This window comes from Protopterus annectens, chromosome 5.part0, assembly GCF_019279795.1.
Source record: "Protopterus annectens isolate FY-2018-M chromosome 5.part0, PAN1.0, whole genome shotgun sequence".
NCBI lineage: Eukaryota > Metazoa > Chordata > Ceratodontiformes > Protopteridae > Protopterus > Protopterus annectens.
Genome location: NC_056735.1, coordinates 354574881 through 354594742, shown reverse-complemented (window position 1 = coordinate 354594742; position 19862 = coordinate 354574881). Strand labels below are relative to the sequence as shown.

Here is a 19862-nt window from a genome sequence, read left to right as displayed (position 1 = left end):
GATTTACAAAGTGTGTGCCATTGTCACTATAAATCTTTTCCGGTATGCCAAATCTAGGAATAATTTCTTTAACGAGGACTTTTGCAACAGTAGCTGCATCTGGATTTTTAGTTGGAAAAGCTTCCACCATTTGGAAAACATATCTATAATGACAAGGCAGTACTTCTTATTTTCGCTTTTGTTCAGTTTTATAAAATCCATACAAATAGTATGGAACGGATACAATGGTATAGGGAAACTCCCTTGCTTAGGTTTCAGTGCCCCTTGTGCATGATGCTTGTTACAAACATGGCATGCTGCACAAAAATTTTTTGTGTAGTTTGTAAATCCATACGTCGTAAACACTCGATTCACTAACTGTACCATCCCCCCTGTTGAGACATGGCACTGCCCATGGCTCAACAAAGCTGCATATCTAAACAAGTTAGATGGTAAAATCGGTTTGTTTTCTTTGGAGATGTACAGTCCCTTCTCAAGGATTGCTCCTCGTTTTATCCACTTCTGTTTTTCTACATTTGTAGCAAGTGTCTGCATTGTTTTTAACATTTCTAAGTCTAAAATCTCAGATGGTTGTAATTCCTCACTTAAAAGAAAAACTTCTGAAGCTGCTTGTTTTACGGCTGTATCAGCCCTCACATTACCTTTTGAAATTTTATCCTGTTGCTTGGTATGAGCTACACATTTGCAAATAGCTACTTTCTGAGGTAACTGAATAGAGTCTAACAAGTCTAAAATAAATTGCGCATGGTTAATTGGTTTACCAGTAGATGTTATCATCCCTCTATTTTTCCACTGCTGCGCAAAAACATGTACAGTAGAAAAAGCATACTGACTGTCAGTAAAAATGCTTACTTTCTTACCTTTTGCTAAGGTACATGCCCTTGTTAAGGCAGTCAATTCTGCTGCTTGTGCAGATAAGTTGTGTGGTAAAGACTTTGCTTTTAAAATCTCGGTATCAGAAACTACTGCATACCCCACTAGATTCTGTCCTGTAGGACCCCTCCTGCACGAGCCGTCCACATAGTATGTCACCTCGGCATCATCCAAGGGAACATCTGTAAGGTCTTTTCTAGGTAGTGTCTTTTGCGCAATCTCCTGCAGGCAGCAGTGTGGTTTGCCATCTGCAGGGGTTGGGAGCAAGGTTGACGGATTCAAAGTTGTGCATCGTTCAATTGTCATATGAGGTTGGCTCAACAGTATAGTCATACAGGAAAGATGTCTAGCAGGAGAGAGATGTGCTACTTTTTCTTGCAGTAAAATAATCGCGACTGCATGAGGCACTCTCAATGTGAGAGGGTGGAACAATACTATTGAGGCTGAAGCCTGCACTGCCATTGCAGCTGCGACTACTGCTTGTACACAGTGGGGCAAGGATCGCGCCACTGGGTCTAGCTGTGATGAATAGTAAGCTATGGGGCATTGTTTGTCCCCATGCTGTTGTGTTAACACTGATGTCATATAACCTTGCTTACAGTCTACAGTTTGGAAAAATCGCTTATGATAGTTTGGTAATCCTAAAACTAAGGAAGAAGCTATCAGTTGTTTCATTTTGCAGAAAGCTGATTCTGCTTCTGGTGTCCACTGTAATAAATCTTGTGCTGCCATCGGCTTTTTGAATATCACATTAGTCAGCGGAGTAGATTCCAAAGCATAGTTTGGAATCCAACTCCGACAAAAGCTATTAGTACCCAGGAAGGACATCATTTCCTTCTTGGTAGTTGGTTTAAGTGCTTGTAATATTGCTGTTTTTCTGTCTTCATTTAATATTCTGCCTTCTTTGGATATTACATATCGCAGGTATTTGACCTGTTTTTTCCAAAGTTGCAGTTTGTTTTTGTTTACCTTGTGTCCTTGAGTGGGTAAAAATTGTAATAATGCTATGGTATCCTCTCTGCATTCTTGCTGGGTGGGGGCTGCCAGCAGAATGTCGTCTACATAAAGTAAAATCTGACTACCTTTCGGTGGGATAAATCCTGCCAGGTTACTTGCCATTTCTTGTGCGAATATTGTTGGATTTTCACAATATCCCTGTGGTAGTCTCGTATATGTATACCGTTTCCCGTGAAATGTAAATGCAAACCAATGTTGGCTGTCTGGGTGTATCGGTATTGAGAAAAATGCATTGCTAATATCTACCACAGAAAAATACTTTTGTTGAGGTTTCAAATCATTTAATAAAGTGTGTGGATCTGGCACTGTAGGTGCCTTGGGTATAACTGCGTCATTTACAGCTTGTAAATCTTGGACCATACGCCATTCTCCGTTTGCTTTCCTAACAGGAAATAAGGGTGTATTACACGGTGAATCAGGAGATTCTATTAAGACTCCTTCCTTAAGTAAGGCTGCTATTATAGGTTTGATTCCTATTTCTGCATCCTTTCTTAAGGGATACTGTCTCTTTTGAGGTCTAAATGCTGATTTTGGCGTGATAGTAACTGGTCCTGCTGTACGAATAAGTCCTACATCTGATTTCCCTGTTGACCAGAGAGTCTCTGGTATGTCTCGTAAGGCTTTTTCCTCTTCCTCTAGTAAGAGTGCTACTCAGCTATTCTCACTTGCCTGTGAGTGCACAGCTGGGTGTGTCTGTGTTATCCAATTTAATTTCTGCTTTTGTACTCCTTGTTCAGAGAGTTCTAACTCTGTCTGTTTTTCCCACCTTGTGACTTTTTCTCCTAGGTCTGCCCACTTCAAATTTCTATCTTTAGTTAAACTTACATGTGGTAATCGATTAGATTTGTAAAGTGCTAGGAATTCCTGGGGCAATGAATAGCTTACTACACTGTTTCCTTCTGTGTCCCAGTACAAATTTCGTAATACTAACCTATTAGCATGGTTTTTAAACAGTTCTTGCTCATATTCTTTATCAGGTCCTGGTCTGTTACAGTAATATAGAGTGCAATGCAACAAATGCTGTTTATCAGTGTCAAGGGAGGGGGATTTACTGATGGCTACGTTCATCAGTTCTTTGGTTACTGCCCCTGGACCAGTCATAACTAAGCCCTGGCTGTACCAATAAAATGTTTCACCCTCCGGTCCCACTACAAAAGTATCCATTTGTCGCTGTACTTCCATACCCTGCATAGTTGGAACTACGGCTATGCCAAATATCTGCATTAGGTCTCTGCCCAAGAGATTCACTGGGCATTTTGCAGAAACAACAATTTTGCTTTTCTGGGTCATCCCTGAAACTGGGTCAGTTATTGCTATGTTGTGGGAGAGTGGCTCCCGATACAGCTGTCCATTAGCTGCTTTAACTAATATGTAGTCCAGTGATTCTGAATTTTCTGGTAGTTTGGAAGGATGTATCAGGGTCCGTGAAGCCCCTGAGTCACACAGGAATTTGACTTCTCTCCCCTCTACCAGAAGTGTAACTTCTGGTTTTGTGTCTGCCAAGTAGAGCTCTAAGCTCAATAATGCTAAGTCCAAAATTTCATTTTCTTCATTATCTATGAATTGATGTACATCCTCTATTTCTTTTGTCACATCCTCTACCCTTTCTATCACATTTGCATTTGTCTTTTCTTGTTTATTCCTATCCAGTGATTCTTGACTGTCATATAGTCATTCCTCACCCTCCTTGTCTTCTGTGGTTACCTTCTTATTTTGCCTGCAATCCCTTGCTAAATGTCCCTTTTTCCCACATTTGAAACATTCACCCCTTTTCTTTCTTTCTTCAAAGTCTTCTGATCGCTTATCAGATTGTTTGTTTCCCTGGGTATTTTTCTTACCCTTCTTCCCAGTCTGTACTACAAAGACTTCTGGTCTGTCTTCTACTGCAAATACTTGAGTTTTCTTTTTCTTTTTGCTATTAAAATTCCTTTCGGCATGTCTTGCATATTCAAGTAATAACTGTAATCTACTTGTACGATGATCTACCATGTGCTTTGTAATAAAGCTGCTAATGGGCGCAATACTGCCTTTTAAAAATGCATTCTTTAGCTGTTGCTCATATGGGGAATCATGTGTTTGATTTTCAGGTATCTGCATTCCACAATGGTTATTAAAACATTTTAATAATCTGGCATAATATCTATCAACAGTTTCACCTTCTTGTTGTATGCATTGATTAATGCACGTCCAATCAGCCCTAGGCTTCCATTTCTCAGAGATTCGGTCTGTCAGACCTTTCACTCTGTTGTCCAGTTCTGCGTTACTATGTGGGAGTGGTCTAAGCTCTGCGTCACGGGGATTCCAGTTGCCACTGATCATGTGCCAATCTGGACCTAGGATTTGTCTAACTACTTTCTCTACTTCTTCTCCATTCAAATGGTAACTTAACCTCATGCCTTGTAAGTCTTCTAAGAATTTTCTAAAATTAACTTTTGGATGGGGAATTCCCTCTGTGGCCTTCCGGATGTCTTCCGGTGTCCACGGTCTATATACTAGAAGAGTTGGATCCTGTCCTGCCTGCAGATTTGGTACTTCTATGAGTGGACATATCTCTTCCTCACTCATAGCTTGTGAATTTTTATTTATTTCATATAATTCAATATCCCCTCTCAAGTTGCGTGTTCGAGACCTGGTCTCGATAAGATCTCTGACAAACGGTTTTCATTTTGCAGGAACAGCTGGGTATAGCGGAGGTGGATCAGCTTGTCCACTCGCTTCATATTCTGGTAAGGGAAGCGGAGGGGGCGGAGGAGGGGCTGTTGCTATTACCAAGTTATTATCTTCTTTATCTAAGAACATTGCTTTTGAATTTTTAATCTTTTGTTCCCTGCGGTTTGCTTCCTCAAGCCACCTGTGTGCCTGAGGGACTCCTAATTGTCGTTGCTTTTTTAGCTGACCTTTCGCGTCTGTTTTAAGTTGTCTAACAAGTTTAATAAGTGAAGGTTTATCTAAATTACCATCAAATTTGTATTTATCAACCCATTTTGTATAATACTTAACATTATCAGCACACTGTAATTGCATATATTTCGTGTCTTTGGTTAGGGGCGGGTCTCTGGAACTTTTCGTGCACTGATTTCCCATGTTGCCTTAGCTAAGTCAGAAATTGTTACGTAACCCTCCTTATCACGTGGTACCACGATTTTACATCTTTTCACAGTTTATCTAGAATAACTGCCTACCTATTCTGTTTCCCTGATCTATGACAAGACAGCAATCTTTTTGTCCCTGATCTGCACATGCAAATCTCCCTGACAAAACAATACTGTAACAAGTCCCTGATATAAAACAGAAAAAGGTAAATTCCTCCTTACCTGACCCTCCATGAGTTGATCCACCGGAACGTTGACTCGTCCTCCAATCCCAGATCAGAAACAGTGGCTGGTCTCTTTCAAACGACAGTTCAGTCGGAGGTCTTTCAAGACAGAAGAGCCGATGTGGCCACTTCTCCGTACAGGTACATGCCATCGGGCCCAATTCCGACCTGAGCCTAGAGTGAGAGGTACTTTCCGGTCTGAAGGACCAAAACTGTCAAAGGAAAAATATACTTTAAAAATTATCAAAACACGGTAGGTTCAGGTTAAGGCACTTTAATCTTGCAGCAAGGAGACAAAAACGTGCTAATACAGAGTTTGTCTAACTAGAATCAGGAAGTACAGGTATTTTTATACATTTTCTAATAAGACATTGCCTACCAAGCTGACATAGTGAATCACAAGTTTTATCATCATTACTTCACAGTCATTGTTTTTACAATATTCAGCTGGTATCATCAATTTTTGTGAGAAACTTCCTAAGAAAAACAACGTGGCCTTGGCTACCACCAGTTAGATATATGCAATGTTACCATTCAAGGTACTATGGCTAATTCGAGCAAAAAGCAAGTATAGATTGCAGTTCATTTCTCTAACAGTCCTTTGTCTATGTTATCTTTAAACTTCTGCAGCTGCACATGTTCTCATACTTCGAACAGAGCTGATTGTTTAAAATCATTACATTTACAGAATATAGCATTGTCCATTCATTTTTCCTGACCTAGCAGATAATCACCTGCTTCTCAAGTACATTTCCAAAAGGCATAAACATGAATATTGCTGTGCTAGCAATTACTAGGTCAGACGACATCTTGCAGGTTTCAGAAAGCACACTGCAGTTTCATAAAGCATCTTTTCAGTCTCATATGAAACTTAACTGTATATAAAACAGTGCATATAAAATAGAATGAAAAACGTGTTAACTTATTTAGTTTTTAATTAGCATTAAGCATACACACATTAATGCATATTTTTCTGACAATAACTTAATAAAGAAGTACTTAAGCCATTCTTGTATTCAAGGTATTCAGCAGATCATCAGCACAGCACCCATAATAAAAGTCAAGTATAATGCAAAATATCAGACTGTGGCAGTAAAGGCACCTGAAATAAAGGCACTGGGGCCTTGCTTTGATAGTGTATACCTCTGTCTCCTCTGAGATTTCATCATGAAACTTTCAGTTAATAGCATCAGTGTGCTCAGATGCAAAGCACACATAAAACTGTAGTTCTGACCATAGAGCTTCCAATATGCCCCACATCTGAATTTGACTCCATAGCTTTAGCTACTTGAAAACATTGCATTGTAGCCAATGCATGTCACAACTAACAAATATATTTTTTTCTGATGAAATATGTAGGGTTTCTACTATATATGGTAGTCATATATTCTGGACATTAATTTTACCTGTGAAAAATTAATTTTCAAGGTGCTGCTTACTGTGATGGATCTGAAGTCTTCTTAAGACACTAAGGTCTTGCTGGCTGGATTCTTCTGAAATCAAAGTCTAATTATCACAGTCTGTTGCCCACAGAAACTTGCAGAGTGTACACTGATGCAGCACCAAAACTCTGAGCAGTAACAAATAAAAAAACATTTATAACAAATCACACAAACTACTGTTGCAGCTTCAGGTACTGTTCTACTTTACTTCTCAAACAGCATGGATGATGTGAGAGATACAATATTACCTCGGAACAAGTGTGTTCCTACACAAATACCTTTATCTCTAACATAATTTGATTTACAGTTCTTATATACAGTTTTAGTCATGCAGTTCAAATCCTGTTTTTCTCTTGGTATTCTATTTTGAACTTTGTATGAGAACATCTTTTTGCTGAAGTTTGCAGAAAAAATATGTTTTTATCCTGTAATGCTGATATTGTTTTTTAAGGAAACACCTTGTGGAAAAACACATACAAATGCTGACTTGATCATTCAAACTTCCTTGCATAACAGTGTCATATGATAGAAACATGTACAGATTGTTTACCTGTTCTCCATTTACAGAAGCAGGTTAACTTTCTTACTGACAATGTGAAATGCATACATCCTGTTTTTTTACATTCTTGCCAAGTCCGTAAGAGGTCAGCTTTCTTGCTGACAGTGTGAAATGCATACTGATTCTGTAGGAAAACATGTCCAAGCCACAGTCATTATAGTATGGATGCTAATCACATATTGCTAAACTCTATTTCTACATGTAAGCAAGCTTTATTGTATACCTTATTTATGTTACATATTTGTAACAGAATTACTTTCAACCTTTATTCACTGTTAAATACATTCTAACAACCTGGCCTGTTCTGCAGAGGTTAAATAGCCCACAGGTAGAAAGTAAGCACAGGGCCAGACTGTAAGAAATAAAACCCGTCTGAAATGCTGTATTTACTAGATGCATATAAGAGGCCATATGCCTGTTTTCCTAAGACATTTCACAACAAATAAGTTGGGGACTTCTAAAAAGTTATACTTGAGTACAGGACAGATATCTTGTCTTTGAAATATGCTCCTTCTGACCTTCTCAGAGCATACACCACATTTGACTGTTAAGGAATCAGATAAATAATAATGGCACATTCCTCTTTGACAAATGCTGTTACTCTAACAGACTATATTGGTAATCATTCAGAAATGGTCCTGTAACTACCCCTTGCTTTCATACAATAACTGGCTCCAAACATTATATCTGTATTCTGCTTACTTATAATGTTTCATTGGGAAGAAAATGAAAAAACACAACAGTCACAGTAATATATCTCAACTTGCTGTTGGAAACACACACATACATATGCACACGCACTGCCACTAGCAAGCAATATCGTTTTTATTCAACACTGATCATGTAATAACCCTATGCATTCACATGCTGCATGCCGCCTTATCCTTACCCCAAAATTCCACCTTCTGTGTATATCTTTGATATGTGATGGTGATGAAAGTGAAGGAAACAGTGACTATAGCTATTCAGTTAAAACTGTTGCTCTTTTACATGAATGATGCCCCCTTCATAAACTAGACATATCAGTGATTGTTTTGCATAAGTCATACAATTGTGCTATGTTTTCCTACACCATCTGCCTCCCTAAGACAGGATAGCTGCTTTCTGCATGTTTCTGATGTCTGTTTGTAATGCCAGTAAAATCATTCCAAACCTAAATATCATCAAATAAAAGTTCTTAAAACCACTCTTTACTACAGCCTTTCACATATTCACCCACTTTAAAATTTCTCAAAGCAAGATTCATCCTCCCAAAACAGCATACCACTGCCACTAATAAAGATTCACCATTGTCTACATCTAAGAATTTACAAAATTGTAACTTCTTTCCCTGTCCATAGTGTAGGTACTTCAGTGTTTTAAACACACTGTTTTTGTGCATATCATTGCTCTTCTATGGTGATACTCACCCCAGTCTTGGACCAAACTTAAACTGTACTCTCGCTTTAGCGCTCCAACAGACCCACACTGGACCTGTTCTTGAGCTCTCAAATGTGCAGTCATTAACTCCAGAAGACCTTACTGTAAAATAATTTCTTGTATGGCTATCTCATTACAACCCATCCTTGGCATCTTTGTCTTAGCTTAAACTGCATACAAAAGACCCTGAGATAAGTCCACAAGGATACAGCAGCTTTGGAAAGGTGAAATAAGAAATCCAAAACAACGTGTAGCTAGACAAAACAATCCTTTAATAACACATAAAGAAATCAACATGCACAAAGCACCCCAGACTGAGCGCTTTCACCTGCTAACAGTCAGGCATCATCAGAGTCATGTTGGTGCAGTTCAAAATGCATTTAAATAAGGAATCAAGTACTGACATCATATCCTGCTAGTATAACATGTAAAAAAGACTTGAATATTTAAATTCTTAGCATAGAAATTTTTTTATATGTATAAAAATGCTAACTTTTAAAATACACATAAAATACTTTGAATAAATTAAAATTAACTATTTTTATATATACACAAATATAATGCCCTAAAACCACAGATCTTACTACTACGACACTTGGGAATTAAAATGCATTTTTCAGCTGATATTGAAGTACATAGCATGTATCATATACATATTTCAAAAAAAAATTCTGTTGTCTTTCAAATATTTTGCAAACACTTTAAGCATGCTAAAACACATTTCTTCTTATACACATTGGGCCCTTATTTCTTAATACACCAGCCATGGAAATGGACTCATTAATGCCTATTTTAACATTGGCATTTAGCCTTAGTTACCATTCCATTTCCTTCATTGCAAACACAGATCCTGGTCACCTCCCCTGGCATTGGTGTATACTCTGTCTATTACAAAGAAAATAAACTTTTTGAAATTAGCACAAACAAGTCAATGTGTGTATAAAACACTGGTTGTTTTTGCATTTCTAATGTCTCTATTGTGCTCCATAATTCTCACATGCAACCTCCTGTTTTCCCCACATAAAATGCAGGGTATATGGTGCATGTAGCCAGGTATATCACTAGTTTGGTGTTACAGTTGCAGCGTCCTGGACACCTCAAAGTCTTATTGTAAGAGTCTACCTGAACATACGGTCCATCGTTGATGAACCTGCATGTTGAACAAATTCCACACTTGTGCATCTTGGATGCTAACAAATTCCTAGTCATACCAGTGTCCTTTTCTAAAATCTCTTTGATATTCCTGCTCCTGCTATAAACCACTTTAGGCTCAAGACCAAGTGTGTTCTGAAAGTCAGCATCAAATACACCTTTCCAAGCTCTCCTGATACATCATCTTAAATCAGGGGCATCATGATTGTCTGGAACAACCATAGCATCAAACTTGTTTGTATCATGCAAGTTGGTATCCAGATTCATTCTATTAGCGCATTCATCCCCAGAATTATCCAAATTAATCTTCAGAATAGGTCTAAATTTAGTGGTCCGATTTCTAATGACCTCCTTTCGAGTGTCAAGCAAGAGCTTAATAGGGTATCCTCTTTCCTTAAACATTCCTATAAGTTTGTAAAGTCCCTTGCCAAAATCTAAATCACGACTCACCAATCTGGATAGTCGAACCATCGGACCCTTCACTATGCTCTTACGTTGATGTTCCAGGTGACAACTATCATAATGTAAAAGTGTATTACTATATGTTTCCTTTCTAAATATGTTTGAAATTAATTCTCCTGAGTTGTTGCCTTTAGTTAATAGAATATCAAGGAAATCTATTTTCTGGGCATGAACCCTATAAATAAATTTCAAATAACTAGTCTAGGAATTCCACAACTTCTTCTTGTGTACCTTTCCAAACCACAAGTATGTCGTCCACAAATCTATAATACACTTTAATTCTGGACATAAAGGGTGATGAAAAAACATTATTCCTTTCCCATTCCGCCAAAAATAAATTTGCAAACACCGGGGCACATTTTGCCCCCATCACTACACCAGTCTTTTGGTGAAAGTATTCCCCCTCAAACATGTTATTTTTGAGCACTATCTCTAACAATTCTGTCAGTAAGTTGATCTTTATTTGGTTAATTATCCCACTGTTTGTCATGCACTCCATAAAATATTCCAAACCAATGTTGTGGGGGATCATTGTGAATAAGCTCACTACATCAGTAGCCACAAACCAATATTTTTTTCTGTGTTAATCTGTCTTAGCAATTCCAGGTAATGTCAAGAATCTTGCAAAACATATTTAAAACTGCCAATCACAGTTTTGCAAAAATGATCAATAAAGGCTGCTAGTGGTTCAGTTTTAAAACTGTGTGCTGCAACAATAGGCCTGAATGGAGGGTCACTAACATTCTTATGTATCTTCAGTATTTCGAATATAATCGGAATCCTAGGCACATCCACTTTCAAAAAATCATATTCATCAAGGGTAAGTGCATCTTGCATAAGGGCATCAAATAGCATGATGTCAATTTTGGAATATGCCCTATGTATCTCATTTAAAGACACCCTTTCATAACTTTCTTTGTTGTTCAACAAAAGATACATTTTGCATACATAATCAATCTGCTTCATAATCACGATGCCACCCCCCCCCCTTTGTCTGGCTTCATCACCCTGTAATTCCTGTTAGCTGATAGTTCTTTCAGTGCCAAACTCTCTTCTTTGCATCTAAATCTACTATTCTTTACAATTTCCCTAAAGTCATTCTCGGCAAGCAGTTTCAAACAAACATACCATCGGGTTGCTGGGAGATAGAAGAGTACTTCTACATTTTAATGTAAATGGTTCTGTAATTGGACCTTGATTTTTATGTGAAAAAAATAACCTTAAGTTTAATTGACGTGTAAAAAGTCTTAAATTAACAAGTAATTTTGCAATGTCTGTTCTGAATGCAGGCACAAAGTTGAAGCCTTTTCCTAAAAATCCAGGATGTTCAACTGTTAAAGTGAAATCACTTAAATTATAAATAGTGCTAGTTTTACATCTCAAAATAGGTCCATTCAAACATTTTCATTAATACCAGATTCAGCAACATTTATTGAAGTGTTCACGTTGTCAAAATAACTACTGAATGAAAAAGCAGTGTCACATTCAAATACAGTTGTATTAAAAGGCAGTGTAACATTGTCAAAGTGCATCAATGCCTCCCCCCTCCCCCAGTTTCTCCCCCTCATTGAATGACCCCTGGGTGCTCCCCAAAAGGAATGACCATGTTGCTCCTGATGCTGTCCAACAGACGCGCGGAGCGTCTCAGGGGGGCTTCCTCTTCTAAAAAATATTCATTGTTGTCATCCACCATTCTTGTATTTTCATTGTGGCTGACATTATTCTCAACATAACCTTCTACATTATTTTCATTGCCATAAACATTAATGAGAGGGGGGGTCAGGGTATGCTCTTTTAAGTAAAAATATCCTGCCTGTCTCTATTTAACTTGTTAACTTTCTCTTATAATTATTGTCAGCAAAAGTTTTGATGTCAGAAAATATCTTATTGCATTTTTCTGACATCTGTTCAAATGCTCAAACAAAAGATCTTTTAAAATACTATCATTGAGCATTTTAATGTCATTTTCTAACTTATGCATCTTACGTTCATTGTCTTTAATGACAATGTGCATCACCTCCATTCCTGTGCAATCAAATAAATCCGGCAACTCCAAATGCATAGGTCAACCCTTCTCAGTTCCAGCTGGAAACTTCCAAGTTTGAAGACTCTTTGGTACTTGCTTTAATTTTGCCAATTCCGTCAAAAATGCAATATCCAACTGTAGAGATTTATATGTCGTAGCCAATTTCTCAAAAGAGGAAAGCTGTGTGTTGAGAGATCCGAATTTTGCTGTTCTGCCTTTTTCCCTGCACTGAATACTCCAAACATGGCTGCTGTAATAAACCATTCAGTCCTGAAATAGCAGGGGGAGTCATATTTTGATATGAGTGGTTTGCATTTTGAGAGCCAAACAAGGTGTGTATAAAGTAAAAAAGTTTCTCTTGACTGGTCATCTGGATCGATCCCAATGTCTTTGGAAAGGTTGCTCATATAAAGGTGCAGTTGGTGTAGCCCTCATTACCAGGATTAATCTGTCGAATGTCTTAGTACAAAGTTCCTTATATCAACAACATTCAGCCCTTTTCTGCTCTCTCTCAGAATTAATGTAGACAGACAATTATTTATTGTTTGCATCTATAGACCATCATACAACCCTTGACTGAATAGTAGTTTATGTATAAAATAAAATTCTCTGATTAGATGACATTAACATACACTAACATCTTCTTCCTGTCGCATGGTCCAACCCAAAACTCAGCTTTTTGCCTCAAGCAACTGATTTTTCTCATTACTAGAACAGACAAAACATCAGGTAGGTGAAGTATCCCATTTTGCATATTTGTACCTAATCCTGAAAACTTCTCCTCCGCTAGTATTGCATGTGACTCATTAAGTGTCCAGCCTCCCATCTTTGCCTATGGAAAAAAAGTGTTTCTGTCAGCATCTGACCACTAACAAGAAATCTAAAATATGTCACTTTAGTGAATCTGGTTATATCTTCACAATACAAATCATTTATCTTTAAGCCACTATGTTCCGTTAGCTTAGATCTTGCCATGTAATATTTTGATACCACCTTCTTTCAGTGATCCACATCCATATGAAAAGAATTGGATAACAATTGTTCCCATGACTAATACCAAAGATTCTGCATCTAATAAAAGAACTTGATAATGTCTGGGGGACAATTCAGATATATAAAATGCCACTTCTTCCACACGATGTACTAAAATATGCAACATTGTCAAGTTGCTTATCATTATGAGTGTAAAGTACTTTACACTTAACTTCATTGCAAATGCGCAGAAAAGTTATGGAATTCTGATAGCTTACTGTTAACATCTTTAACCCCTATACATCTATCCCCTTCCCAGCTGCCTCCCATTGATGTCACAATAAATTTTGCAAATACTATACCATACACCAAATGTCTCTTCCTTCAGTTCCATCACCCTCTACAACTACCTGCACTCACATTCTCTTCTATAATTATTTCATCCAAACTTCTATCACTCAAGATCTAGTGCACAGTTCTCTAAATTTCAGACTGGAGAAAAAGCTCAAGACTTTGTGTGTCATCTGATAATGTTCATACACACATTATATTAAGCTTAGTACGTAGACAACAGGATTTCCAGTCTCAATAGTAATACACAGATCACTAAAGGAAAGTTACAGGCCAACCAGTTGGAAGTCACTTGTAATTGTCCCATGGCATAAAGGTGCTCCATCCTTGGGCCAATGCCAATAGAGACCAGTTGCCTTCTATCCAGTTTTTACAATAATGAAAAACAAAAAGCTCATAAACAACTACTAAATCAGTTAGGCAATAATAGCCTACTGTTTCTTGCCCAGCAGGGTTTTTCATCGAGGTGTGACACTGAAGAAGGCATTCTAACTTCTACTAATCACATGTGGTAGAGGCTTAATAACATTTAATTTGTAAGATCTATTTCACAAGACTTTTAAAAGCCATTAACGTGGTCAGCAATACCATACTTTACACCTGCTTCTTTTAGTTTATCTTACTGGTTTAAATGCTAGACTAGTTAGCAAGCTGTTTAACTAAAAAAGAACCCAATTTGTTTGGTGGTTTAACCACATATACCCATCCCTACCAGTCACATTAGATGTCCCCTCTAGGATTCTGTCCTAGACCTTTATTACTTGCCATATTTATAATCGCCATTCCTGTAGCGTAACATGCAAAATAAATCATTCAGTACACAGAAGACACAAACATGTACTGCATCATCCACTCCAATTCGCTTCATCAAAAGTCACTTCAAACTGCTTTAAGCAACAGCAAACAACATTCAGTCATGGCTAAATGAAGCAGAGCTTAGAACAAATTAAAAGAAGACCAAACTCTTGTTGTTCTACCCTGGTCAAAACCCACTAAGTGATTGTACTCCTCTTACAGTAGTCAGTAATGAAAGTGTCTCACTGAAACTAGCTTCTACCATTAAAGTATTAAACACCACACTGTACTCCACAATAAAGTTTAATCACCATGTTAACAGAGTAGTCCTTCACAGCAATTGTAAATTAGGTTGTGTAAACTCTTCATTTGTCAACATAGCAGATCAGATAAAGCCACTGCTTTTTTCATTCTACCAGCCTTGATAGAATGCTAGCTTTTTTCCTGTCCTTTACTGTTCTATCTCATAGACAAACCTGAGAGGGTGTTTCACCATACCTCCCAGTTTACTTTTTTTCATTACCAAAGAATGCACTAATCTTTTTTCTATGATCCCACAACTGGTTAGAATACAAAAATATACTTTTGTTCTCCACCTCGAAGATTACCCGTGGCTTATTCCTCAGTACACCTCTGCATTCCAGTAATAGGCATGGAGATTCACACTTCTTCACTTCCAAATCAAGAGCTTGGAACAATCAGTCTCTCACCTATTATGTGCATATCCAGCTCTGTTTCCTGTAGATCACTGATGAGGCAGTATCCGTCTCCACTAACTACAAATATAACTGTTTAGGCTGAACTATTTGTTGAATTTGAACAAGACCAGCAACATCTGTGCTACCATGTATTTTCATCATGCTAACTACATCCTTAATGTAATTTATAGCCCTGTCTACACTAGGTTTAATTTGTACTACAATCCTTCTTTTGTAACTTTCATTAAGATTGCTGAGTCAACACAACTGTGATGGCCCTTTCCAGTGGACTGATTTACCTCTATAGCATGTAACCCAGGTCATACTGCACCCCAGGCTATAATTTACACTTTGAACTTGCCTCTGTGCTACTTCCCTCACCATTATTTTTTTATTTAACAAAGTTGTTTTTTCCTTGAGGATGATTATTTTAGTTGTGCAAAATTTATGTCCTGCCCTAAATAAACCCCAAGTTTATCATTTAATACTGTCTGTATACGTAACAGTGCTTATTGTTTTATTCTGCATTTAATGATGTTTTTATTCTAGTTGCATAGACAATTAGCTAATTGCTTGTTGAACTTTTCATCTCAGGCCTTTGAAAATGGGATTTGCCTAGTTAGACTATCCAAATAAACAAAAGAAACAAAAGAACCGACAAAGTCTGGTATGGTTAATATGCTTGTTTAGTGTGCTTTTCATGACAGAGGCACCTTCTTAAGCAATAATCCATGAATGGGTGTCGGTATATCAGGATTTACCCATAATTGGTGTGGTTTGACCATGAGGACAAAGCCTGAGTGATTAATTAATGCCAGCCAAGGGTAAATCCTGATATACCCACACCCAGGAGTAGATTATTTCTATTGTACAATGACATTATTTAAGAAAGAAATTGCTTACCTTTCTTAAATATTGCCTTTTTCTAAGGGTACTGAAGTATTCCTCCATGTTTTACCTTCTTTACTGATGTACTGAGCATGCATATGGGACTTGTGTCCTCACGCTTGCACAGTACATCAGTACAGTGCAGGAGAAGCAGCATAGAAAAGAGAATCTCAGTTGCGTTCTTTTTTTTTTCCTGTCAAGATTTTACAAAGAATAGTGCAGAAATAGAGGGAAAATCTGGTATGTTTCTGTTTCGTTATTTTTGAGAACATACCTGATTTTTTCTGTTTTGGTCTGTCCCTCAGCATATTAGCAAATGGACTTTATTCTGTTGGTATTTGCTTGTTTTACAATGGACAGACTGTTTGGGCTGCCCAGTCATCATGCTTGTGTTTGAATACAAATAAGGTGTCATATAATCATTGTTCTGTGCAGCTACATGCTGGAATTAGAGGTGGAAACTAACCTATGAAGCTTGCTGTTGCACTGCAGTAGAGCTAGCAAGCTGTAGGCTATTTCTGACATGATGAACCTCCTAAAAAGTTTAATACACTCCCAAAGAAAACTGTTAAATTGCAAATGGAGTGAAGGAACGGGCAGTTCTAAGAATTATATTTTTATTAAAATTTCATAAAATAAGCTGCGGTGGTATGGCGGTAGCATTGTTACCTCACAGCAAGAGGTTCTCCCGTTCGATTCTCGGCTGGGCTTGGGAGTGTCTTCTGTGTGGAGTCTGCATGTCCTCCCCGTGGTTGGGTAGCATTCGAAAGACATACGTGTGTAAATGGGCGTACCTTAGTTGATGGTTGGGCGTCAAGCTGGCACCTCGGCGTTTCATAAAAATCTGCTGCCAATCATTAGCGGACCGGAGATCCGCTGTGGCGACCCCTTACCGGGAAAAGCCAAAAGGCGAGCAACAGTAACATTTCATAAAACAGGATTTAAGCACCTTTATCTAGCTCAGAGGACTTCATCAAAATGCAAACCAATGTCTTCCAAACCATTTTATATCATCAAAAGAAATCAATTAGAAACCTTGTTAAAAGTTTAAAACTTTAAAGAAAGAAACACTTACTTTTAATGCATAATTTTTTATGTGCATTGCTACCTTTCACAGACTAAATTTTTTAAACTTTTAAACAAGGTTTCTCATTGATTTTAAGTTTCTTTTGGTGCTAGAAAATGGAAGGCATTGGTTTGTTTTCTGATGGAGTCCCCTGAGTGGGATGAAAGCACTTAATCTTGTTTTGTGAAATTTTAATAAAGATATAGTTTTTTTAACTGCCCGTTCCTTCACTCTCTTTCTGACTTTCTTAGAACTTTTACTAATTATTCTTTCTTAGAGGCATGGCTCTGAGAAAAGATTGCTTTTCATTGACTGTCCCTTTCTGATGAGCAGTGATTGACAGCCCCAGCTGGCCTCTTGGAGAATCTCTTGCTATGTAAAATGTGAGCTGAGGAATCATATCTTTAAATGGACTATTACCCAAATCAATAGACTTGTTGTGAAGACATTAAAGGATTTAGTCATCTGTTGTTGTGCAAGTATCCCATACAACTTTATAAGGCTTATAATACTCCAAGTTCCTACCTGCACCATATTAGTGTTGTGATTAATTACTGTTCATGGAAGAGATTAAAACATTACATCTCTGTAAAAATAATTATTGTTGTTATCTCTTCACCCCAGCAGTACAACATGTTTTGGAAAAGTTTCCACCAAAATTTACGTATGCATATGATTCAGAAGTCACAGTTCATCTTAAAGAATTCAAAACTGAAACTTCATTAGAGTGCAGAGCAAAAAAAGAAGCAACACGTGCAGCCTACAAAAGCTTTGGAAAAGCTCTAGGCATTTTGGATGAAAATGCAGGTATTATTATTATTATTAGTATTCGTTTTTTTTATATTTCTAAGTGCAAATATTTTTTTTACAAATAGGTAAGAACAATTATAAATGTTTCTTGCTAGGAAACTTGTGCTGTAAGTGTATTATATTTCAAGGAATTCTTAATGAACTAATGACAAAGCAACCATATTTTTCAGTCACAGGTATTGGTCACATTCACATTAGCATTTGTAGAGTTTATGAATGCTTTAACTTTTTTATTCTTTCTCAAGAGAAAAAGAGGATGTTGATCTTTAACTTAGAAATGGATTTGTAGAACTGCAAAGAGCTAAAGTTTAGAAAATTAGCATTGTTTAACGCAAAATGTGTTACTGTATGATATGTGGTACTGGAGCATAGTCAGGTATAAGAAAAATACAAGCACATTTTGGTCAGTATCTGCAAAATGGTAGAATGGCTGCTGCCAGGTTTGTGATGGACTTTAAAAACACACACATGTACACACATACACACATTATAATATAAAAAAGACCTGTTTATATATATATATATATATATATATATATATATATATATATATATATATATATATATACATACATACACATATATAAGTTCTGGGAAGAGCAGAACAAACTTCTAAGTTTCCATTTTATAGTATTAACCATTTCATCTGACCCATTTTCTTTTTTTTAACGGTACCCAATATCAAATTCATGACTAAGAGTTATGTCTATTTTCCTTGCCTGGTTGTAAATAGTGTGGTTTGAAGTATTAAGTACATAGCTAGTGTCAGAGGGTATGCACAGCTCATTTTGATTTGGTATCTCAGGGGTTAGCATTGCTGCCTCATAAGGCTTGGTTTTCCATTTCAGTTCCTTGCTGAGGTACATTCTGCGTGGAGACTGCATGTTCACATAACGTTTTCACAAGGGTCTTCAGTTTCATCCTACATCCTTATACGTGCTGACAGGTGACTTGACAAACCTATAAACTGTCCGTAGGGGTGTGTGTGTGTGTGTGTGTGTGTGTGTGTGTGTGTGTGTGTGTGTGTGTCTGTCTGTGTGTGTGTGTGTCTGTGTGTGTGTGTCTGTGTGCGTGTGTCTCTGTGTGTGTGTGTGTGTGTGTGTGTGTGTGTGTGTGTGTGTGTGTGTGTGTGTGTGTGTCTTTGTGTGTGTGTGTGTGTGTGTGTGTGTGTGTGTGTGTGTGTGTGTGTTTCCTGTGATGAAATGGGTTCACATCCAGGAATAGTTTCCTGACTTAAACCTGCTGAGTGCTGGTTGTTTCTATGTGACATTGAAATGGATAAAATAAGTATCATAGAATGAATATGTTACCTTATTGTATTGAGATTAAGCATCATTCAAACTGATCTGACTAAAAGGGAGAGGTATCCCCCTTCTTAGAGTTATTTCTTGAGTTGTAGACATATCCTAATATAGTAACATGTTGCCTAAATTGAAAAATGACAGGTATTTTATTCATGAGGTGATTTTAGGATGTGTGTATATTGGAACTCTTGAAAGTTGGAATGCCTCATACTGCATGTGTAAAAATATGTACTCATAGCTTCCGCTATTTTTAAAGGAAGGTAGGGACACTTTTAAACCCATTGGGGATTGACACCTATGCTGAATGCTTCATTGCCCCCTTGTTGAATTTGCCTTCTGGACAATAGACAAGGAAATGGCCCTTAATGGATTATTTATTTTGGAAGATTATTGAAAGAATTGAGCAAACAGATATTTTAACTGTTCACTGATATAGTCGTATTGATGAGAAAAGGTGTGCTATAGTAATGAGCCATCCGTCTGCTTGCAACTATTCAATATGGAAGTAAAATTGAACAAGGTAATGGAGCTGTTAACTGTGTTGTCAGATGTGTTTCAGACTTGGGTACTCATTAGCTGAGCTCTTTGAAAAGATTACTATGTGTGAGATTACCCGTATTAATCTAACAGTTAAGTATAAAAATTTGTCTGTGTATAAGGCACATAAACCATTTTGAGTGATCTGCCCTGGCAATGAGGACAATTTATGTTT

General features: G+C 37.4%; 1 protein-coding gene across 4 annotated transcripts in view; it reads left to right on the top strand.

Annotated features, from left to right (window-relative positions):
• LOC122802629 overlaps window positions 1–19862 on the top strand; it is a 1172105-nt gene that overhangs the window by 959575 nt on the left and 192668 nt on the right. For 3 of the 4 annotated variants that reach the window (XM_044072319.1, XM_044072317.1, XM_044072320.1), the window contains one exon: window positions 17661–17843. In XM_044072319.1, the coding sequence (XP_043928254.1) occupies window positions 17661–17843 (183 nt within the window). The remainder of the gene's footprint in view (window positions 1–17660; window positions 17844–19862) is intronic. The other variant, XM_044072318.1, reaches the window with a different exon arrangement.